This window comes from Rattus rattus, chromosome X (assembly GCF_011064425.1).
Source record: "Rattus rattus isolate New Zealand chromosome X, Rrattus_CSIRO_v1, whole genome shotgun sequence".
Taxonomy (NCBI): Eukaryota; Metazoa; Chordata; class Mammalia; order Rodentia; family Muridae; genus Rattus; species Rattus rattus.
In genome coordinates this window covers 122763335-122788858 of record NC_046172.1, presented here as the reverse complement: position 1 = coordinate 122788858, position 25524 = coordinate 122763335, and the positions used below count along the sequence as shown (strand labels likewise).

Here is a 25524-nt window from a genome sequence, read left to right as displayed (position 1 = left end):
TGCCAAGAGAGGTATAGCTGGATCCTCAGGCAGTTCAATGTCCAATTTTCTGAGGAACCTCCAGACTGATTTGAATGGTTGTACCAGTCTGCAATCCCCCACCAACAATGGAGGAGTGTTCCTCTTTCTCCACATCCTTGCCAGCATCTGCTGTCACCTGAGTTTTTGATCTTAGCCATTCTCACTGGTGTGAGGTGAAATCTCAGGGTTGTTTTGATTTGCATTTCCCTTATGACTAACGATGTTGAACATTTCTTTAGGTGTTTCTCAGCCATTCGGCATTCCTCAGCTGTGAATTCTCTGTTTAGCTCTGAACCCCATTTTTAATAGGGTTATTTGTCTCCTGCTGTCTAACTTCTTCAGTTCTTTGTATATTTTGATATAAGCCCTCTATCTGTTGTAGGATTGGTAAAGATCTTTTCCCAATCTGTTGGTTGCCGTTTTGTCCTAACCACAGTGTCCTTTGCCTTACAGAAGCTTTGTGTTTTAAGAGATCCCATTTGTCGATTCTTGATCTTAGAGCATAAGCCATTGGTGTTTTGTTCAGGAAATTTTTCCAGTGCCCATGTGTTCCAGATGCTTCCTTAGTTTTTTCTTCTATTAGTTTGAGTGTGTCTGGTTTGATGTGGAGGTCCTTGATCCACTTGGACTTAAGCTTTGTACAGGGTGATAAGCATGGATCGATCTGCATTCTTCTACATGTTGACCTCCAGTTGAACCAGCACCATTTGCTGAAAATGCTATCTTTTTTCCATTGGATGGTTTTGGCCCTTTGTCAAAAATCAAGTGACCATAGGTGTGTGGGTTCATTTCTGGGTCTTCAATTCTATTCCATTGGTCTATCTGTCTGTCTCTGTACCAATACCATGCAGTTTTATCACTATTGCTCTGTAATACTGCTTGAGTTCAGGGATAGTGATTCCCCTGAAGTCCTTTTTTATTGTTGAGGATAGTTTTAGCTATCCTGGGTTTTTTGTTATTCAGATGAATTTGCAAATTGTTCTGTCTAACTCTTTGAAGAATTGGATTGGTATTTTTGATGGGGATTGCATTAAATCTGTAGATCGCTTTTGGTAAAATGGCCATTTTTACTATATTAATCCTGCCAATCCATGAGCATGGGAGATCTTTCCATCTTCTGAGGTCTTCTTCAATTTCTTTCTTCAGAGTCTTGAAGTTCTTGTTGTACAAATCTTTTACTTGCTTGGTTAAAGTCACACCGAGGTACTTTATATTATTTGGGTCTATTATAAAGGGTGTCGTTTCCCTAATTACTTTCTCGGCTTGTTTCTCTTTTGTGTAGAGGAAGGCTACTGATTTATTTGAGTTAATTTTATACCCAGCCACTTTGCTGAAGTTGTTTATCAGCTTTAGTAGTTCTCTGGTGGAACTTTTGGCATCACTTAAATATACTATCATATCATCTGCAAATAGTGATATTTTGACTTCTTCTTTTCCGATCTGTATCCCTTGACCTCCTTTTTGTTGTCTGATTGCTCTGGCTAGAACTTCAAGAACTATATTGAATAAGTAGGGAGAGAGTGGGCAGCCTTGTCTAGTCCCTGATTTTAGTGGGATTGCTTCAAGTTTCTCTCCATTTAGTTTAATGTTAGCCACTGGTTTGCTGTATATGGCTTTTACTATGTTTAGGTATGGGCTTGGATTCCTATTCTTTCCAGAACTTTTATCATGAAGGGGTGTTGAATTTTGTCAAATGCTTTCTCAGCATCTAATGAAATGATCATGTGGTTTTGTTCTTTCAGTTTGTTTATATAATGGATCACGTTGATGGTTTTCCGTATATTAAACCATCCCTGCATGCCTGGGATGAAGCCTACTTGATCATGGTGGATGATTGTTTTGATGCTCTGGATTCGGTTTAGAATTTTGTTGAGTATTTTTGCGTCGATGTACATAAGGGAAATTGGTCTGAAGTTCTCTTTCTTTGTTGGGTCTTTGTGTGGTCTAGGTATAAGAGTAATTGTGGCTTCATAGAAGGAGTTCGGTAGTGCTCCATCTGTTTCAATTTTGTGGAATAGTTTGGATAATATTGGTATGAGGTCTTCTATGGAGGTCTGATAGAATTCTGCACTAAACCTGTCTGGACCTGGGCTCTTTTTGGTTGGGAGACCTTTAATGACTGCTTCTATTTCCTTAGGAGTTATGGGGTTGTTTAACTGGTTTATCTGTTCCTGATTTATCTTCGGTACCTGGTATCTGTCTAGGAAATTGTCCATTTCCTGCAGATTTTCAAGTTTTGTTGAATATAGGTTTTATAGTAAGATCTGATGATTTTTTGAATTTCCTCTGTATCTGTAGTTATGTCTCCCTTTTCATTTCTGATTTTGTTAATTTGGACACACTCTCTGTGTCCTCTCGTTAGTCTGGCTAAGGGTTTATCTATCTTGTTGATTTTCTCAAAGAACCAACTTTTGGTTCTGTTGATTCTTTCTATGGTCCTTTTTGTTTCTACTTGGTTGATTTCAGCTCTGAGTTTGATTATTTCCTGCCTTCTACTCCTCCTGGGTGTATTTGTTTTTTTGTTCTAGAGCTTTTAGTGCTGTCAAGCTGCTGACATATGCTCTTTCCTGTTTCTTTTCTGCAGGCACTCAGCTATGAGTTTTCCTCTTAGCACAGCTTTCATTGTGTCCCATAAGTTTGGGTATGTTGTACCTTCATTTTCACTAAATTCTAAAAAGTTTTAATTTCTTTCTTTATTTCTTCCTTGACCAGGTTATCATTGAGTAGAGCATTGTTCAATTTCCACGATATGTGGGCATTCTTCCTTATTGTTATTGAAGACCAGCTTTTAGCCGTGGTGGTCCGATAGCACGATGGGATTATTTCTATCTTTCTGTACCTGTTGAGGCCTGGATTTTTTGACCAATTATATGGTCAATTTTGGAGAAAGTACCATGAGGAGCTGAGAAGAAGGTATATCCTTTTGCTTTAGGGTAGAAACGCTCTATAAATATCCGTTAAGTCCATTTGGCTCATGACTTCTCTTAGTCTGTCTCACGCCTCTGTTTAATTTCTGTTTCCATGATCTGTCCATTGATGAGAGTGGGGTGTTGAAGTCTCCCTACTATTATTGTGTGAGGTGCAATGTGTGTTTTGAGCTTTAGTAAGGTTTCTTTTTTCGTATGTAGGTGCCCTTGTATTTGGGGGGTATAGATATTTAGGATTGAGAGTTCATCTTGGTGATTTTTCCTTTGATAAATATAAAGTGTCCTTCCTTATCTTTTTTGATGACTTTTTAGTTGAAAATTGATTTTATTTGATATTAGAATGGCTACTCCAGCTTGCTTCTTCCGACCATTTGCTTGGAAAGTTGTTTTCTAGCCTTTCACTCTGAGATAGTGTCTGTCTTTGTCTCTGAGGTGTGTTTCCTGTAGGCAGCAGAATGCAGGGTCCTCGTTGCGTATCCAGTTTGTTAATCTATGTCTTTTTATTGGGGAGTTGAGGCCATTGATGTTGAGAGATATTAAGGAATAGTGATTATTGCTTCCTGTTATATTCATATTTGGATGTGTTATGTTTGTGTGCTTTTCTTCTCTTTGTTTTGTTGCCAAGACGATTAGTTTCTTGCCTCTTCTTGGGTATAGCTTGCCTCCTTATGTTGGGCTTTACCATTTATTATCCTTTGTAGCGCTGGATTTGTAGAAAGATATTGTATAAATTTGGTTTTGTCATGGAATATCTTGGTTTCTCCATCTATGTTAATTGAGAGTTTTGCAGGATACAGTAGCCTGGGCTGGCATTTGTGTTCTCTTAGGGTCTGTATGACATCAGTCCAGGATCTTCTGGCCTTCATAGTTTCTGGCGAAAAGTCTGGTGTGATTCTGATAGGTCTGCCTTTATATGTTACTTGACCTTTTTCCCTTACTGCTTTTAATATTCTTTCTTTATTTTGTGCGCTTGGTGTTTTGACTATTATGTGACGGGAGGTGTTTTTTTTCTTGTCCAATCTCTTTGGAGTTCTGTAGGCTTCTTGTATGCCTATCGGTATCTCTTTTTTTAGGTTAGGGAAGTTTTCTTCTATGATTTTGTTGAAGATATGTACTGGTCCTTTGAGCTGGGAGTCTTCACTCTCTTCTATACCTATTATCCTTAGGTTTGATCTTCTCATTGAGTCCTGGATTTCCTGTATGTTTTGGACCAGTAGCTTTTTCCGCTTTTACATTATCTTTGACAGTTGAGTCAATGATTTCTATGGAATCTTCTGCTCCTGAGAGATTCTCTTCCATCTCTTGTATTCTGTTGGTGAAGCTCGCATCTACCGCTCCTTGTCTCTTCTTCCTTGGTTTCCCATATCCAGGGTTGTTTCCATGTGTTCTTTATTGATTGCTTCTATTTCCATTTTTAATTCCTTCAACTGTTTGATTGTGTTTTCCTGGAATTCTTTCAGGGATTTTTGTGTCTCCTCTCTATGGGCTTCTACTTGTTTATTTATGTTTTCCTGGAATTCTTTCAGGCATTTTTGTGATTCCTCTCTGTAGGCTTCTACTTGTTCTCTAAGGGAGTTCATCATGTCTTTCTTGAAGTTCTCCAGCATCATGGTCAAATATGATTTTGAATCTAGATCTTGCTTTTCTGGTGTGTTTGGATATTCCATGTTTGTTTTGATGGGAGAATTGGGCTCCGATGGTGCCATGTAGTCTTGGTTTCTTTTGCTTGGGTTCCTGCGCTTGCCTCTGGCCATCAAATTATCTCTAGTGTTACTTTGTTCTGCTATTTCTGATAGTGGCTAAACTGTCCTATAGGCCTGTGTGTCAGGAGTGCTGTAGACCTGTTTTCCTCTCTTTCAGTCAGTTATGGGGACAGAGTGTTCTGCTTTCAGGCGTGTAGTTTTTCCTTTCTACAGGTCTTCAGCTGTTCCTGTGGACTTGTGCCTTGAGTTCACCAGGCAGGTCACTTGCAGCAGAAAAGTTGGTCTTACCTGTGGTCCCAGGCTCAAGTTCGCTCGTGGTGCTGCCCACGGGCTCTCCGCAGTGGCAGCGACCGGAAGATCTGCGCCGCCCTTCCGGGAGCCTCCGTGCACCAGGGTTCCAGATGGATTCTGGTGCTTTCCTCTGGAATCAGTAATGTGTGCAGAGAGCAGTCTCTTCTGGTTTCGCAGGCGTGTCTGCCTCTCTGAAGGTTTAGCTCTCCCTCCCACGGGATTTGGGTGCAGAGAACTGTTTATTTGGTCTGTTTCCTTCAGGTTCCGGCGGTGTCTCAGGCAGGGCTCCTGCTGCTCCTGGGTCCTCCCCCACAGGAACCCAGAGGCCTTGTACAGTTTCCTCTTGGGCCAGGGATGTGGGCAGGGGTGGGCAGTGTTGGTGGTCTCTTCTGCTCTGCAGCCTCAGGAGTGCCCACCTGACCAGGCGGTAAGGTCTCTCTCCCACGGGGTCTGGGAGCAGAGAGCTGCTGCGGGCCGGGATCCTCGGGTGTGGGACTTCCAGTAAACACAGGACGTGCCCGGTCCTAGAGGAATTCTGCCTCTGTTTGTCCCGATTCCACCAGGCAAGTCACTTGCAGCAGATAAGTTAGTCTTACCTGTGGTCCTGAGGCTCAAGTTCGCTCGCGGGGTGCTGCCCACGGGCTCTCCGCGGTGGCAGTGACCAGGAAGACCTGCGCCGCCCCTTCTGGGAGCCTCCGTGCACCAGGGTTCCAGATGGATTCTGGTGCTTTCCTCTGGAATCAGTAATGTGTGCAGAGAGCAGTCTCTTCTGGTTTTGCAGCCGTGTCTGCCTCTCTGAAGGTTTAGCTCTCCCTCCCACGGGATTTGGGTGCAGAGAACTATTTATCCGGTCTGTTTCCTTCAGGTTACGGCGGTGTCTCAGGCCTAGATTGTTTTTAATATGAATAAATAATGGAAAATTATTGGTATAATTTCCCAATAGGAAATAACAGTTTTACTTCCACATTTCAACAGAAATAAGTATCTGATGACAGGGCAAATGACAACGAATATCAAAAGTTGCTGTATTGCTGTAAGTGTGCTGATTAAATATATTAGAAAAATGTTATCACCTACTGCATTAGTTTATGTCAATGCAATAGCGTGATTCTCCTGTCCTTTGGATTTCCCATGACAAGAGACACAACTCTATGAAAGTATTTTTCTAGAGAGTATTAGGGCCAATCTTTGAAAGCCATGAGTTGGTGATCATTTCCTTTTTTTTTCAACATGTACTCCTCTCTTTTTGTTTGGTGACCTATATGAGAGATTTTCCTATAAGAAATAGTGCTGCCATTCTTGCACAAAGGTTATGGGAGGAACCAACCACATTTTGACTGGATTTAAGGCCCACAGTATGAGATAGAACCAATAATTGACACTGCAAAAGCTGGTCAAAATCTGATTAGATGGGTCATGGCCCTTAGGGAAAATCTAATAATTTTATTCTCATAAAGAACACAGCAATAAACAAACTCATTACTGACATACTGATATACCACTGTATAAGCACCTCACCAGTCCTCCTTAGAAAGGCTTCCTCTCACAGTAGACTTGAACTAATACACTGACCATAACAGGACAGTATGCTGAGAATGAAAGACTTTGGAGCACTCATCCTAAGTAGGATGTCTTCATCAAAGCCTCCCTTCATACCCATGCAGAAAGACTGTAAGATCCAGAGGAGATTGGGGATTCCAAGAGAACAGGGTCTTCCATACACATCAGGGCTGACACACATGAAGGCAACACATGCAATGCCTACACGGATTCAAGCCCAATGGACTCCTTGCACTGAGACAGGGAGTGTACATGGGCTTCCATCACTACCCAGAAGCTATTTGCAATTAATGCGTGATTGGTATTTTCTCCAAATGTGTCTTACTATGTGTATCAGCCATACTTCAGGGCAGGGTCCCGGAATTATGATGACAACACAAAACTTACTCAGTGTTATTATGTAAACTTTATTTTGTATCATTTAGTGTTGTATGGATTTGTTTGCTTTTGTTTTGTTTGGTATTGGTTTTGTCTGACAAGCGTTTGCATGTTTGTTTTCACAGTATTTAAGCAAAATCTCAAACCAAACACTTGGTTGTAATGTGTGTGTGTGTGTGTGTGTGTGTGTGTGTGTGTGTGTGTGTGTGTGTGTGCTTGGATCATTTTAAAACATTTTCTCAGTTTGATTTGTTGGCAAAAAGCTGTCGCCATGGCCACTCAGTAAATATTGATAGTTCCAAGGCTGTCTAGACCAGGGGTTCTCAAGCTGTGGGAATGATCACTTGGGAACACATATGAGATATCTTAAACTTGAAATACTTACATTATAATTCATAACAGTTATGAAGTACAAAAAAAATGGTTGATGGTCACCAAAATATGAAGAAGTATATAAAAAGGGTCACAACATTAGAAAAACTGAGGAGCAATGACCTACACTATAGCAGTTCAGCCCAAGCAACGTAATGACACACTGACCCAAATTTAAAAAAGAAAAAGTGATCACAAACAAAAACCTTAAGCCTGGTAGAAATACAATGCTCTGGGTTCATTACCAATACTAAACACAAGCAGCTCTGCTAAGTCACCTTTTTATAAATGTGAGAAAAATACATGAGACCACATGGGTAAAATCCTGCAAATTCAAAATTATAACACTACTTCATTATTTAAGATTAAAACTTAAAACTGAGATCCAGACTAAGAAGATGGGTCATTTATTTTAGAAACTATGGATGATATTAGCATGGTATCCTGAAGAGAGGGCGCGGAGGAGAAGGGGGAAGGAGAGAGGGGGGAAGAGAGAGACAGAGACAGAGACAGAGACAGAGAGAGACAGAATGTGTGTGCGCGTTATATAGCAATAGTGCACCATGTATTCAGCAGTGATTTTGATGCTCTTTCTCATTTATCTTACAAAATGCTCACTAGAAAATTTAGTTTTTTAAGTGTTTGTACTTCCTATGTAACAGTATTTTTAAGATGACATAGCAAATATCATGAGATTAACAAATAAGTAGTCATATAAAATAATCACAATGAATAATTCATATCTTTTTTCCCTTGAAGAATATGTCCCTACTGTTCCCCTGAATTTATCTGAAACGACATCACATTTTGACTCACTGTACAGCTTCCCAAGGAAGCTTCAAACAAGAGTGAGTGAGGATATTCAGAAATGATAAAACTGCAGGAACACACTGCCAACTTGGCAAGGATGCTTCCTGTCTGTGAAGCATCATCTGAAGTTGATTTATCTTCCAACTTGTGTCTATTTATTGCCAATGAAATTATCCTACAACATATATAAGAGCTGAGACGACTGGTCCTCCGTATTCCACTACTCAAAATTAACTGACCAGAGAGCTTCTGACCAGCACATTTCCCGGCTTAGAAGTTTCTCCAAGGTAGGTACCTGGGAATATGAAGCCCTTTCACTTTGTGTTAAAAGTGGCCCATCATTCAGAGGGAGCATTTTAGTGGGCTGCTTATAAGATACTCCTGTTTTATCACTGTGAGAATAAGTACCTACATGATTCCATAAGTCATAAAATATATCACATTTACAGCCACCAAAAGTAGATAAGATTGATGAAGCTAAGAAGTGCATGACGACAGGAACCGGATATACATATCTCCTGAGGGACACAACCAGCACATGTCAAATGCAGAGGCGAATGCTAGCAGCAAACCACTGAACCAAGAACAGGACCCCGTTTGGGGGAATTAGAGAACGGATTGAAAGAGCTGAAGGGGCTTCCAACCCCATAAGAACAACCATGACAATGAACCAGAGCTTCCAGGAACCAAACCACTACCCAAAGACTATACATGGACTGGCCCAGGGCTCCAATTGCATATGTAGCAGAGAATAGCCTTGTTGGGCACCAGTGGCAGGGAACCAACCTTGGCCCTGCCGAGATTGGACCCCTAGTGCAGGGGAATGTCTGGGGGTGGGTGGTAAAGGGGGAAGGATGGGGGAAACACACTTATGGGGTGGGGGGGATAGGAGCCTTACGGATGGGAAAGGGAATAACATTTGAAATGTAAAGAAAGAAAAATATCCAATAAAAAAGAGAGAGAGAGAGAGAGAGAGAGAGAGAGAGAGAGAGAGAGACATGTGTTCAAGAGAAATTGAGAAAGGAAGAAAACCACTTGAGACTAGAAAAAGAAAAAAAAACTTATGCAAGCAACAAAAATGTATTTATGTTGATCACTTAGGACAGTGAGTCCACTAATGTCTGCAGTTACCTTTTCTCCTTTCTGTACCCTATGGTTCTTTCACATTCTTAATAAGGAGCTACTCTCAGATGTATTCTGAAAGAGAATTATTCTAAAGTAAACATTTACATCTAATTTTGCTCATTATTGAACTTCATAAAAAATATAGTTTAGGAAACCTAAAATGTGACATTTGCTCATAATGCCTAGTGAGACACTGTTCCTAACATTTTTTCCAGGCTTGCTTTTTTCAGGTCCCACATTTTAAACATCAACAGGGTTAAAAAGGAGTTTACTGACCACTGTGTACAGTACTGTGAAGGAAGAAGTCAGGCCATCTCGCTACAGAAATTTACCACAACCCTTGAGACAACTGAGAAGAAAATGAACCTAAATTAGTGTTTGGTTCTGTCCTAGTTACTGATGTGTACCTATTTGGAACACAGTTGCAGAATAGAAAGCAGGATTGAGAATATTTGTTGTACATAAAAATGGCCCAGTGTACTGTGAAAATGAGTCTATGTATTAAGTCATGCTTTCACCTTTGCTGCATTTAATAGGAAGACGTCTTCCTTACCTATTACTTGTAATAAGATTTGTTTTGATCAAGTTAAAGTGGAAGCATCTCAAATATGAATCCACAGAAGCTTGATGCTATATAACTTCAATTGTAAACTAAAAAAATGAACAAATATAAACTAACCATCTCAAAATGATTAATGAAAATGATTAATGTTAAGTCAAAAGCTTTGTTTTTTAAATCCTCTATTGCTCAGACTCTAAAAGGAAAAAGGTGTGACATTTTCCCTTCAGTTCAAAACTCAAAAATGAAAACTAGCCCTATCACTTCAGAGTCAAATATTATGAGCTGACTATATTATACCACAAATACTCAGTCTAAAATAAGAATCAAAAATTATATTAAGATACACTGCAGAACTTATATGTGTTAGGACACGTCCGAAAATGCAATTTTATTTAAAAAAATAATGCTAACCACCCATTTTGTTACCTGTCAGGGGCTACCAAAGATGAAGTCACTGTATTTGATCTTTGGCCTGTGGATCCTTATAGGCTGCTTCCAGGTGAGTATCAATTGTCCATATCACAAGCCTTCATATTCTCTTACTAAATTTGTATCAGACATTTTAACTTTATTTATCTGTATATCCTAACATATACGAGCTGCAAATTACTGATGAAAGGCCAAACATGTGACTGAATTTCCATTTTGAAAATCTATATTAATTTAAAAAACAGAGATTATTATAAGTCATTACAAAAATGACAGATGTATCCCAGAAGGTTTACTACTACATAATATCCAGGTCAATATCAGGATGTCCAAAAGTTAATACAAAAATATTCAGCAAATTCTTTGTTGCATCAGACATAAAAATAATGTGAACTATTTTCCAAGAGATTAAGCCTAGGTAATTAACAATATAATTTTAAATGACCTTGCAGGCAGGGATCACCATTGAAAATGAAATACCTTGTATGTAATGTCTTCCATGAGTCAGTGAACTAATAAGATAGAGAGAGCAATCATAACATAGGTGTGCCTTGAAAAAATATAGTTTATAGATAATGCAAATAACAGTTAAATTGGTTATTGGGGAAAAGAAGTAATCAGGACTGAGAGGGGTCATGAGACTTGAATAGGCCATATATGCCTGACCTTTCCTACAGAGATGCGAAGAAAGAATGCGGTCAGAGTAAAAGCAGGCAGTGTGAGGATACTGAGGAGCAAGGTCTTTAAAGAAGGAATAAGGTTAATTGATGTTCATTTTCTCAGGAATGTCTCTATTCTCTCTCTGCACTTTAGTTAAGAGTGAGGAAAACAGGTTCAGTTTAGGATTTTTTTTTTTTTTTTTTTTTTTTTTTTTTTTTTTTTTTTCGGAGCTGGGGACCGAACCTAGGGCCTTGCGCCTCGATAGGCAAGCGCTCTACCGCTGAGCTAAATCCCCAACCCCCAGTTTAGGATTTTAAAATGTCATCATAATGATGCAAATAAATTTCAGAAAAGCTGAGAGAGGCTGAGAGCAGGCAAAACAGAATGGAGGAGCAGGTGCAAAGCTCTGCGATGGTGTTGGGGCGCTGGACATAGGTGTGGTCATTTTCTAAATGAAGTGTGCTAGTTAAATGAGGTGACATACAGTTGCAGAGTAAAAGAAAAAAAAGTCAAGTCCCCAAGGAAACAAGGGAGAAGTCAGTCTCTTAACTCATAAGTGACTTTACAGGCTCCTGACCTAGACAGCAAAGTTTATTCCTACCTGCTGCACCCCCTTGGTGAAGTGAGAGGGGAGCCATCTGCAGGTAAATATGGGGGGGGGTCAGGGTGCGGTAGAAAGCTGAGAGAAAGAAAGTTGGTGTCAACATGGAATGTTATAAAACACTAAAATACTGGAGAATGCTGACCAAAGAAACTAGAGAGGAAGGCACTGCAGTGCCTAAGGCCAAAGTCTGGCCATAAACTGTCTATGGGATCTTCTACCACTGCTCACAATATTGACCTTTAACTGACAAGTTTTTAGAGTTAGCTTAAACTTTAGAATTGCAGAAGGCAATGTGTCAGATGACAAACTAGGGAAAGAACTCAACAAATTAGTGAATGAATGGGGATTCTCTCCAACTTATGATCTAGAGACAAGCTGGACTTAGGATCAGCAGCACAGGAACAAGAGCACATACTGTCCCTCTACTTGACATGGCCCTTTATGTTCTAGAGTCTTCCCACCTCATTTCAAAGACTTCCCTGACATTGCAATCATACTACTTAACCTGTCAACTCTACAAACACTCCAACTTCCTAATGCATTTATTTCCTTCATTGCTTTTCTGCGGTGATTATTTTTAATATGGAACCTGAGGAAAAATCACTAAACTGGGTGTTAGCATACCAAGTGAGACACTGAGTGCTCTACAAGTGCTGGACCAAGACAAGCACTGCCTAGACATCTATGCAATATTAAATAACTGACAGCAAATGAGCACTGAATAGGAATAAGGTATGAATCTCAATATCATACAACAAATCATATGACTCTAGGATATGGACACACATATGAATGTCATTTTCTAAAGCAAAAAGAAACCAGAGTTTTATATAAGAATGCAGGTGATAGAGGATACAACCAGAGCAATTACATTATAGAAACAAATAATCTGCCTCTCTTTGGCCAATATTTGAAACATCTTGTATTGTAACTATGCAGTCCATATAGGCACATGAGACTGTTCTGGACCTCCCTGATGCTAGAATAAACTTATTTCTAAAAGTCCAAACTCTGAAACAGGTTTTGGAAGTAGATTTAAAACTCAGAACAGGGGCTGGAGAGATGGCTCAGAGGTTAAGAGCACTGTCTGCTCTTCCAGAGGCCCTGAGTTCAATTCCCAGTAACCACATGGTGGCTCACAACCACCTATAATCAGGTCTGTTGCCCTCTTCTGGCCTGTAGTTGCATACATGCAGGCAGAAAACTGAGAGATGTATACATAATAAATAAATAAATGTTTTTTTAAAAAAAACTCAGAACAATTGTAAGTTCTTAAGTGACAGAGACATTTCCCAGTATTTCTGACATCTACTTCCATTAGGGATTGATTTCACTGACCACATTTATGAAGAGCCAACTTAAGAGTTTGTTCATATTTTCATTCCATTCAATGACATCTAAGCTTTCACTGAGAACCTGTATGCTCACAACAAAAGGGGAAACACATGCTCTGAGTGTCTCTGAAGACTTTTACTTTAAAAAAAGTAACAGGTTTTACTTGCTGCAAAATAAATTACCATAAATTGGAACTGTAAGAAGCCTGTTGTCATAGCAAAGTCTACCCTTGGCATAGACATGTCCTCCTCTCAGGTGACTCAGCAGGCAGGAGAGGAGCCTGAAAGGCAGCTCCATCCTCATCCCAAGGGTAGTTTCATCCCATACTTCAGAAGATTCCATCCTGTATCACAGCACAATACTGTAATGTACACTCACGTGAACAGACAAAAGTAAAATGAGATGCCCCCTTGAGTGGCCCCAATTTTGCTTATTAAAATTGTACTGACATGAAGTAACAAGCTTCTGTGTTAGTGTAGATTTTTATATTCTCTTTTTTTCATATTTGAAATCTTTAATTCCTGCATTTCTTTATACACATAGTAATAGTAATTGTCAAGGATGATACAGAAATGTTTAGGAAAGCATTACATATATAGATTTATGTAATATCCCTATATAACATATTAAATATATACATAATACATTTTTATTTATATATAATATAAAATATATCAAGTATACATAAATAAGTATATATAAACATATATTTATATGTATATATTTAAAATATATTCATACTATGTATTTATACATTTTTTAATCTTTTGTTTTACAAGGCATCAATCATATTTTATTGCCCCCATTGTATAAACAAAGAGTAATATAAAATATGTGGCAAATATATGTTCCTTTTCTTTTCTTTCCTTTTCTTTTTTTCCTTTTTTTTCCCCATCTTTTTTTTTTATTCACTTGAGTATTTCTTATTTACATTTCCAATGTTATTCCCTTTCCCGGTTTCCGGGTCAACATCCCCCTAGATTTTTATATTCTAAGTGGGTGGATTTTCCCTGATCTCAAACGAGTCTGCTCCAACCCAGGTCCATGATCACCTTACACACACTGGACTAGTTTACTCAGTATCATTCTTTTTCAGTTCTATTGAATCCCAACCAGTTTCCCTTACAAGTTTAATTTTTGATTTTAAAATAAATATAATATGAAAATTTAAGAAACACGGGTGGAACTAGAAAATGTAGGAAGCACTGTAATCAGAAAGCAAATACCATGTACTCTCCTTCACTTCATAGACTGTAAGGACAGTGAGTGTATCCAGGTCGGGGTAAAGACCTAGAGAGTACAATGGACCCGTGATCAGCATGGCTGCTTTTGGCAGTCATGAGCCTGAGGCTATCTGATCTCAGATAACCAAATGCCATCTGCATGTGGAACCTTTATTGTATGTCGAAACACTTCCTGTAACTTGAAATCTCTAACTTCTTCTGTTTCAAGTGATACAGAATTTTTTAAAAAGACATGGCTGAAAACTCAGGCTGGCACATATATTTGGAGATGAGGACTTTTAGAAGCCATCTAAAATTATACCTTGCCCAAAATGTGTATATGCTAACAATTCTCTGTGAAATACCTAATTGAAATTTCTTTATTTTCTTTGTCACACAGTCAGGGGAGGGTAAGAGAGGCCCGAGAAGACAACATAATCCTAGAAAACAAGATCCTTCCACTCTTCGTCATTATCTCTGTCTTCAGTCTGATCCCAATGGTGTGCAAATGGAAGAAACAACCAGTATACCCTTAACTATTCAACCACCTAACAGAATTGTTGATCTTCCTGGAATTGTCTCTATATCATCAGTTGATCAACTAGGTACCATTGAATATCATTGTCAGCTAATTGCTCCAGACCCTAGACGTCTAAGCCATCCTCCTACTCAACTTTATTCCACAGAACAAGCAAATACAAAAACAGATGCCAAAATCTCCAACACTACTGCGAATACCCAAAATTCCACTGATATTTTTGAAGGTGGTGGCAAATAACAAATTCCTTTTGGCAGTTAGAATAGCATAAATCAAAACACTGTGTAGTTTTGGGAGAAATAATCTTTAAAGGCTTGAGAAACAACCTTTACCCACGCATTATAGAAAATGACAATAAAGAGCTGAGCAGCATTACACAGCATCTCCTGTTGTCCTCATTGTAACGACGCACCACCTACTGTGTTATTTATATAATTGTAATCCTTCCAGAACCCTTGTTCCAGAAGGCACAGTGGTCATTATGGGAAATACAACTGTAATGTACAATCACGAGAACAGACAAAAATTAGGATGCCCCCTTTAGTGTCACCCATGAAATAATTACTAATACAGACCATGATGTATATATTAAAAGTATTTCTCCACACAGCATGATCCTAGAAATTATAGAGTAGAATAGTATCATTACATTTGATCCAATGAGTGTTTTACATCAATGGATTCAAACAATTTTGCATGAAAAAAACTTAAAAATATATGACATGTGTATGCAGCATTTTCTATTCAGACATTATACCTTAGCTTTGCACTGTGGTAGTATCGTAGCCAATGAGGGTTATCTGAGGGGTGATTATTGCTAACTGAAAATTTTTCCCAGACATGATACCTTTAATAATCTATTGCACCTACTTTACACAGCATTCAAAACATCGGTGAGCTATCACAAATTCAAAGTGTGCTTAATGTGTGTAAGAAACAATAAAAGTTAAAAGAAAATTATACATCATTTTAGATGAAGTACTTAAATATGTATAACTCATAGAGTCAACAAATATCACTCTAGAAATAGATCCTGAAAGTTACCAAGGGACTACTGTGCTTACAACCAAACATTCACATATACTTTCAATTTTAAGAAGAAGCATATTCCAAGAAAATCAAAATAAGATGGGACATATATTGGAATATACTTGACTTTTGTTATGCCGTGTTCGTATTCTCCTTCTGAACATTATTCACATTTCTGAAGGGAAAGTTGAATTACCTAAATCACAACTCATAAAACTCTAAAACCTATGGGTAAGTAAATGAACCCGAAGGACTCTGAGAACTCTGAAAACTCTAAGGACTTGCCATAAGCCACTAACCTGCTTCCTAGCCCTTGGAAACACAAACTCTTGTCCTTCTCTCTTAGACTCTTCTATTAGATACCCTCCTCTTTTTATTTCCCTCCTCTCCTACTAAGTACCCAAGGAAGCAGCACTACAAGGGACCCTCTAACAGTGTGGAAGCAACTTCTACTCCTCCTACGATGATTACCAACACAATGGCTCCTGCTGCTTCCATCTGCAAATTTATAGATGCCAACACCATCACTCTTCCTAGCACCTCCAGCCTGATACTTCCACAAATGCTGTGGCAGCTGAGACCATCTCAACAACCAAAGATGACACTATTCCAACTGAGGCAGGAGGTAATAAACCCATATGCTTTAGATAACATCACTCCAACTTCTATAGACAGTACTCCAATGGCTACAATTAACAATACTCCAACAGCTACACAGATTACCTCACACAATACTTATAGTAAACAGCATGCAACAGGTAGAGATGTCATCATTCTTGCAGTGGGTGACAGCACAACAGACAACTAGGATTCACAATGATCTAAGATAGTCAGTACAAGAAGACCATCAAGTACAGGTCAGACCTACAGGAAGACAAGGCAAATCATACTTTTAAAGAATTCTATGATCTGTTCTAAAACAAAATGATATACCTTCTTCTCACCACCTCATGGTACTTTCTCCAAAATTGACCATATAATAGGTCATAAAACAGGTCTCAGCAGATCCAGAAAGATAGAAATAATCCCATGCATCCTATCAGACCACCACGGCGAAAGCTGGTCTTCAATAACAATAAGGGAAGAACGCCCACACATATGTGGAAACTCAACAATGCTCTACTCAACGAAAACCTGGTCAAGGACGAAATAAAGAAAGAAATTAAAGACTTCTTAGAATTTAATGAAAATGAAGGTACAACATACCCAAACTTATGGGACACAATGAAAGCTGTGCTTAAGAGGAAAACTCATAACTCTGAGTGCCTGCAGAAAGAAACAGGAGAGAGCATATATCAGCAGCTTGACAGCACACCTAAAAGCTCTAGAACAAAAAGAAGCAAATACACCCAGGAGGAGTAGAAGGCAGGAAATAATCAAACTCAGAGCTGAAATCAGCCAAGTAGAAACAAAAATGACCATACAAAGAATCATCAGAACCAAAAGTTGGTTCTTTGAGAAAATCAACAAGATAGATAAACCCTTAGCCAGACTAACGAGAGGACACAGAAAGTGTGTCCAAATTAACAAAATCAGAAATGAAAAGGGAGACATAACTACAGAATCAGAGGAAGTCCAAAAAATCATCAGATCCTACTACAAAAGCATATATTCAACAATGACCAAAATGCGAATGCTTCACTCCTTCTTTAAAGGGGGAACAAAAACACCCTTGGGAGGGAAAAGGAAGGCAAAGTTTAGAACAGAGGCAGAAGGAACACCCATTCACAGACTGCCCCACCATTCATAATAGTCCCAAATAATATAAAATACCTTGGTGTAACTTTAACAAAGTAAGTGAAAGAACCGTATGATAAGAACTTCAAGCCACTGAAGAAGATCTCAGAAGATGGAAAGATCTCCCATGCTCTTGGATGGGCAGGATTAATATAATAAAAATGGCCATTTTACCAAAAGTGATCTACAGATTCAATGCAATCCCCATCAAAATACCAATCCAATTCTTCAAAGAGTTAGACAGAACAATTTGCAAATTCATCTGGAATAACAAAAAACCCAGGATAGCTAAAACTATCCTCAACAATAAAAGGACTTCAGGGGGAATCGCTATCCCTGAACTCAAGCAGTATTACAGAGCAATAGTGATAAAAACTGCATGGTATTGGTACAGAGACAGACAAATAGACCAATGGAACAGAATTGAAGACCCAGAAATGAACCCACACACCTATGGTCACTTGATTTTGACAAAGGAGACAAAACCTTCCAATGGAAAAAAGAGCATTTTCAGCAAATGGTGCTGGTTCATCTGGAGGTCAGCATGTAGAAAAATGCAGATTGATCCATGCTTATCACCCTGTACAAAGCTTAAGTCCAAGTAGATCAAGGACCTACACATCAAACCAGATACACTCAAACTAATAGAAGAAAAAGTGGGGAAGCATCTCGAAAACATGGGCACTGGAAAAAATTTCCTGAACAAAACACCAATGGCTTATGCTCTAAGATCAAGAATCGACAAATGGGATCTCATAAAACTGCAAAGCTTCTGTAAGGCAAAGGACACTGTTGTTAGGACAAAACGGCAACCAACAGATTGGAAAAGATCTTTACCAATACTACAACAGATAGAGGCCTTATATCCAAAATATACAAAGAACTCAAGAAGTTAGACCGCAGGTAGACAAATAACCCTATTAAAAAATAGGGTTGAGTGCTAAACAAAGAATTCACACCTGAGGAATGCCGAATGACTGAGAAACACCTAAAGAAATGTTCAACATCTTTAGTGATAAGAGAAATGCAAATCAAAACAACCCTGAGATTTCACCTCACACCAGTGGGAATGGCTAAGATCAAAACTCAGGTGACAGCAGATGCTGGCGAGGATGTGGAGAAAGAGGAACACTCCTCCATTGTTGGTGGGATTGCAGACTGGTACAACCATTGTGGAAATCAATCTGGAGGTTCCTCAGAAAATTGGACATTGAACTACCTGAGGATCCAGCTATACCTCTCTTGGGCATATACCCAAAAGATGCCCCAACATATAACAAAGACACGTGCTCCACTATGTTCACCGCAGCCTTATTTATAATAGCCAGAAGCTGGAAAGAACCCAGATGCCCTTCAACAGAGGAATGGATACAGAAAATGTGGTAGATCTATCTACACAATGGAATATTACTCAGCTTTCAGAAACAATGACTTTATGAAATTCATAGGCAAATGGATGGAACTGGAAAATATCATCCTGAGTGAGGAAACCCAAACACAGAAAAACTCACATGGTATGCACTCTTTGATAAGTGGATAGTAGCCCAAATGCTTGAATTACCCTAAATGCACAGAACACATGAAACTCAAGAAGGATGACCAAAATGCAAATGCTTCATTCCTTCTTTAAAAGGGGAAGAAGAATACCCTTGGCAGGGAATAGGAAGGCAAAGTTTACAACAGAGGCAGAAGGAACACCCATTCACAACCTGCCCCACATGTGGCCTATACATATACAGCCACCAAACTAGATAAGATTGATGAAGCAAAGAAGTACAGGCTGACAGGAACCCAATGTAGATCTATCCTGAGAGACACAGACAGAATACAGCAAATACATAGGCGAATACCAGCAGCAAACCATCGAACTGAGAACGGGACCCTCATTGAAGGATTCAGAGAAAGGACTGAAAGAGCTTGACGGGACTCGAAACCCCATATGAACAACAATGTCAACCAACCAGAGCTTCCAGGGACTAAGCCACTACCCAAAGACGATACATGGACTGAGCCTGGGCTCCAACCTCATAGGTAGCAATGAATATCCTAGTAAGAGCACCAGTGGAAGGGGAAGCCTTTGGTCCTGCCAAGACTGAACTCCCAGTGAATGGGATTGTTGGGGGGAGGGTGGTAATCGGGGGAGGATGGGGAGAGGAACACCCATACAGAAGGGGAGGAGGAAGGGTTAGGGGATGTTGGCCTGGAAACCGGGAAAGGGAATAACAATCGAAATGTAAATAAGAAATACTCAAGTTAATAAAGATTAAAAAAAAATTCTCTGAAGCCAAATCCAAGAAAGCATCAAGATGATCATTCGCCATGATTAAGCCTTCATCCAAGAAATGTAAGGATGGTACAGTATATGGACCATCAATGAAATCCACAATATAAACTACCTGAACATAGTACAAGCAAACCAGTAGCCAACATCAAATGAAATGGAGAGAAACTTGATGGGATCTCACTAAAATCAAGTAATAGACAAGGCTGCCCACTCTCTTCCTACCTATTCAATAGAGTAGTTTGTCGCGCCCACCTCGGCCGGCAAGGAAGACGCAACATGGTCGGATTCTTCTCAACAGCCTTTATTGCAGGACCACCTGTTTGCTGATACGGGGACCTCGAGCGGCAAAAGCGGTCGCCTTATATACACAGCAGGCTGAGGCTATGCTAATTGTCCTTCAGGGATTGGCAGAGCATGAATCCCTCATTAGCATATTAACCTAGGATAACGAAAACTACCCTCAACAGTAAAAGAACTTCTGGAGGAATCACAATCCCCTACCTCAAGCTGTACTACAGAGCAATTGTGACCAAAAACAACAACAACAACAACAAACAAACTGTATGGTATTGGTACAAAGAAAACCAGGTAGATCAATGGAATACAATTGAAGACCCAGAAATGAAGTCTCACAACTATGGTCACTTGATCATTGACAAAGGTGCTAACACTGTTCAATGAGAAAAAAAGACAGCATTTTCACAACAAATGGAGCTGTGTCAACTGGAGGTCAATTTGTAGAAGAATGCAAATTAACCCATTCTTATCTCCTTGTACAAAACTTAAGTCCAAGTGGGTCAATGACCTCCACATAAAATCAGACACACTCAAATTAATAAAAGAGAAAGTGCCAAAGAGCCTCCAGCACATAGGCACAAGGGACAATTTCGTGAGAGAACACCAATGGCTCATGCTCTAAGATTAAGAACAAACAAATGGGACCTCATGAATTCTCAAAGCTCTGTAAGGGAAAGGACACTGTCAATAGAACAAAACAGCAATCAACATTATTAGGAAAAGATCTTCACACCTGATAGAGGGCTAATAACTAACACATACAAAGAACTCAAAAGTTAGAATCCAGTGAACCAATAACCCTATACAAAAGAGGGGTACAGAGCTAAAGAAAGAATCTCAACTGAGGAATACTGAATGGCCTAGAAGCACCTAAAGAAATGTTCAACAACCTTAGTCATCAGAGAATGCAAATCAAAACAACCCTGAGATTCTACCTCACAACAGCCAGAATGGCTAAGATCAAATGTAAGGTGACAGTTGATGCTGATGTGGATGTGGTAAGAGAGGAACAATCCTCCATTATTTGGTGTGAATGCACCCTGGAAATAAGTCTGGAGGTAACTCAGAAAATTTGAACTAGTACTACCTGAGGACCCAGCTATACCACTCCCAAAAGACGCTAGAACATGTAACAAGGACACATTTCCACTATGTCCTAGCAACCTTATTTATCATGGGACAGTAAACTACACAAAGCTTTGCTTTGTGCACCCTGCCAATTGACCCTGTTCATTCTGCTGCACACATGCTAAGGAATGGGCAAGATCATGTTGGCTTATCCTGCTGGGTGTCACACATAAGAAGGGTCTCCAGGAATCAATACAGCTCTTTTGCACTCGAGGTTTCTGGAGTCTGCAGCTATTCAATACGGCCTCCAGGTTCCAATCACTGTTTTGGGAGTTGGAGAGAAGGCCTGGGATCTTCTGGGAATTTTCTGTCCTCTGCAAGCCTCTTGGTTGGCTCCTGGATTCTAAGCCGACATAGAGAAATCTTAACATAAGTCTCCATGTTCTTTCTGATGCTTCTTCTAATAGCTTTAAAAAAAATCTGCTGTTGCTCAAACTCCCCAAAGACAAATTTGTAGCAATTTTGCCTCATCAGGTCAAAACTCAAAAATAAGTATCCTTATCATTTGAGAGTTAAAAGCTATGAATTGACAATATCATGCCACTAATACTTAGTTCAATATAAAAATCAGAAAATTCTTTTAAGATGCACTGCACTATGTATACACCATGTTTTAGGACATCTGACAAATAATGCCATTTCATTTTTATAAATAATGCTAACCAGCCATTGTGCCACCAAAGGATGAAGGCACTGTATTAAGTCTCTGGCCCCTAGGACCTTAAATGATGCTTCCTGATGAGAATCAATTTTCCATGCCACAATCATATATGTTCTCTTCTTAAGTTTTTCATCATATATTTTAACATTATTTATCTGTCTCTCCTAATATATACAAGCTGCAAATTACTAATGAAATGCCAATCAAGTATGTAGCTATCAATGTGAAAAATCTGTTTTAATTTAATAGTCACAGAGATTGTTATAAATCATTAAGAAAATTACACATATACACATAATGTATAGTACTGCATAATATTCAGAATAATATTTGGATATCCAAAGAGAAACAGAGATATGATCAGCTCATTACTAAGTTGCATCAAAAATAAGAATAACATGAACTATTTGTCCCACATTGTATTCCTAGGAAATTAAAAATAAAATACTAAAAGAACTTCCATGCAGTCATCAACATTTAGAATGGGATACCTTCTATCTAATCTCTGTCAGGACTCAATGAAATAATAAGATTGAGATAGCAATAGTAACATAGATGCATCTTGAAATAATATAGTTCATCAACAATATAAATAAAAGATATAGGGGATTTAGGAGAAAAGAGACAAATAGGACTGAGAGGGGCCACAAGGCATGAACAAGGCATATACACCTGAGCTTTACTACAGAGACGCAAAGAAAAAGAAAGAATGAGGTCAGAGTAAAAGCAGGCACTAAGAAGATCCAGGGAGAAGGGCTTTAAAATAGGTCTGATGCCAACTGATGCTCATTGTCCAAGGAATATCTTTAATCCCTGCACACTTTAGTTAAGAAAGGAGCAAAAGTAGAATGCTTACTTCAGGGTTTGAAAATGTCATTATAATGATACAAATGAAAGATGTAAGACACTCAAAGCAGACAAAACAGAATTGAGGAGCAGGTGCAAAGCTCTGGGATGGTGTTGGAAGCCTGGACATAGGGGTTGACATTTTCTAAATGAAGTGTGATAGTTAAATGAGATGACATATAGCTACAGATTAAAAGAAACAAAAAGTCAAGCACCTAAGGAACAATGTACAAGTCAATCTCTTAACTCCTAAGTGACTTTACAGACTTCAAGGCCTAGAAAAGGGAATTCATTCCTACCTGCTGCCACCTCTTTGTGAACTAAGACAAGAGCCAACTGCACATACATATGGGGGCTTGGAATGAGGTAAAAGCTGAGGGCAAGAAAGTTGTTGACCACTTGGAATGTCACAAACGTCTATGAAATTGAAGAGTACTGACCAAAGAAACTAGAGAGAAATGCAAGCCTGTGTCTAAGGACAAAAGTCTGACCATAAACTGTCTATGGGATCTTCTACCACAGCTCACAAAACTAACCATTAAGTGACAGGTTTTTAGGATTAACCTAAACATTGGAATTGCTAAAGGGAAAGTGTCAGATGACAAATTAGAGAAAGAACTCATCGAATGAAAGAATGAATGAATGAATGAATGAATGAATGAATGGGTATTGTCTCCAAGATATCACCTCAAGATCAACTTGATTTAGGATCAGCAGCAGAGGAACAAAAGCACATATTGTCCCTCTATTTAAAAAAGCCCTTTGTGTTCTAGATTCTTCCCACCTCATTTCAAAGATGTCCCTGCCTCTGAAGCAACTCTTAACCTTTCATCTCTCAGAAGACTCCACCTTCCTAATGCATTTGTTTCCTACATCACTTTCCAGCTGTCATTATTTTTAATGTTGAAGCTTAGGAAAAATCACTAAACTGGGTGTTAGCCCAGAAAGTGGGAGATTGAGTGTTCACCAAGGGCAGAACTGTCAGGGACCAGACTGCCAGACTAAGCAAAGCCAGTGCCCTGCCCTAAGCAGATTCCTGAGAAGGGCTTGACCTTTTCAAAGAAAGAACGTGTCCCCAGAATGCTGTTGCCTCTTTGTCTAAGCAGGATATCTTGAAGTTTAATGATTCACCTTATGTCCTTGGGGACTTCCCAGTACTCCCCCGCCCTAAGCTTCAGTTCCTGCTTCAATTCCTGCTTCAGAGCTTTAAATGCTGTACATTACTTTCAATAAACAGACCTTGACAAGGACACTGCTTGGTCTCACTCCTCTTTCTCGCCCATTCTCCCGCAGGTATGGGTCCCCCTCGACCCCCACGAATAACTGAGTCCCTGCTGGCGGGGGCACAGAACCAAGACAATCACTGTACACAACTAAATAATCCAAGCAAATGAACACTGAGTAGGACTCACATGAATCTCCATATCACACAAATAGTCTTATGATACCAGGATATGGAAACATGTATGGATATCACTGTCCAAAGGAAAAAAAAAGTTTTATTTATGAACAGAGGTCCTATGTGATACAACCACAGTGTTTACTACAGAAACAATTATTCAGCTGCTCTTTGACCTATATTTGAAACATCTGCTATTGTACCTTATCTAAACTTCCCCACTGCTGGGCTAAATTAATTCTCAAAAACCGAACTCTGTAACTGGTTTTGAAACTTACTACTGTTAAATCAACTAATTCTAAGCTCTTGAGTGACAGGGATATTTCCCAATATGTATAGCCATGACTTCCACTTGGAATTGATTTCAGTGACCATGTCTACTAAAACCCAACTTCCAATTTTGTTTATAATATCTTCTTTCCATTCCTTGTCATCTAAGAATTCACTGAGAACCTCTATGCTCAAAACAAAAGGGAAAGCATTTTCTCTGAGTGGCTTTGAAAATTTTACTTAAAAACATGTAACAGGAACTCAGCCTGTATGAGTGTTTCTGTGTGGTATGTTCTGAGCGACTCTTCAGGGTGCTGTGAGTGGAACTCAGGCAAGCTCAGAACTCCAGACAAGTTAAGTGCAAGGTCATGTCCACAAGCAGGAGGAGCAAGCTGCTTTGCAAAGGATACATGAGTAATGGGTCCTCCCAGTGGATGGATGGAATGAAGAATTTCCTTCCTTTTTCTTAAGAGAATTTTTTCAGAGCCTGGCACACATGTGGCCCATACATATACAGCCACCAAACTAGGTAAGATGGATGAAGCAAAGACATGCAGGGTGACAGGAACTGGATGTAGATCTCTCCTGAGAGACACAGCAGGAATACAGCAAATACAGAGGTGAATACCAGCAGCAAACCACTGAACTGACAACGGGACCCCCGTTGAAGGAATCAGAGAAAGAACTGGAAGAGCTTGAAGGGGCTCGAGACCCCATATGAACAACAATGTCAACCAACCAGAGCTTCCAGGGACGAAGCCACTACCTAAAGACTATAGGACTGACCCTGAGCTCCAGCCTCATAGGTAGCAATGAGTAGCCTAGTAAGGGCACCAGTGGAAGGGGAAGCCCTTGGTCCTGCCAAGACTGAACCCCCAGTGAACAGGACTATTGGAGAAGGACGGTAATGCTTCGAGGATGGGGACGAAAACACCCATATAAAAGGTGAGGGGGAGGGGTTAGCAGGATTTTGGCTTGGAAACAGGGAAAGGGAATAATATTTGAAATGTAAATAAGAAACACTCAATTTAATAAAGATGGGAAAAAACAGAATTTATATCTTTCTGTTTAGAGCAACATCTCCTGTGCTCAGGCTTTCCTAATATCATATAGTCAAGATTTATTTGAACACCTAATCCTGCCTCTGCTGTCAGAAGATTGTCGTGCAATTCCTCTCAAGCTGGGCTCTGTCTGGGCAGTAAGGAGAAAAAGATGTGAACGCGAATTGTTCTACCTCCCTATATTAGGAATGACAGAAGAACAAATTAAGAGGGACCTGTATAAGAATTGATTTCACGGACCAACTTTCAAGCAGGTATCATCACAGCCCAGAAA

General features: G+C 39.4%; 1 protein-coding gene and 1 pseudogene across 1 annotated transcript; both read left to right on the top strand.

The window, feature by feature from the left end:
- The first annotated feature begins 8281 nt into the window (after window positions 1–8281).
- LOC116889356 (SMR1 protein-like) lies at window positions 8282–14919 on the top strand. Its single transcript, XM_032890465.1, has 3 exons — window positions 8282–8349; window positions 10183–10248; window positions 14401–14919. Exons 2-3 carry the CDS (start codon window positions 10195–10197, stop codon window positions 14776–14778), a joined length of 432 nt encoding a protein of 143 aa, XP_032746356.1. The 5' UTR covers window positions 8282–8349; window positions 10183–10194; the 3' UTR covers window positions 14779–14919.
- Window positions 14920–15298: 379 nt separating this feature from the next.
- LOC116889567 lies at window positions 15299–15487 on the top strand (annotated as a pseudogene).
- The last annotated feature ends 10037 nt before the right edge of the window (window positions 15488–25524 follow it).

Bases quoted from the DNA above. Each gene is read 5' to 3' on its own strand.
- LOC116889356 (XM_032890465.1), top strand. From the start codon at position 10,195: ATGAAGTCACTGTATTTGATCTTTGGCCTGTGGATCCTTATAGGCTGC. The intron at 10,249-14,400 runs GTGAGTATCAAT...TTTGTCACACAG, and splicing joins TCCTTATAGGCTGCTTCCAG to TCAGGGGAGGGTAAGAGAGG.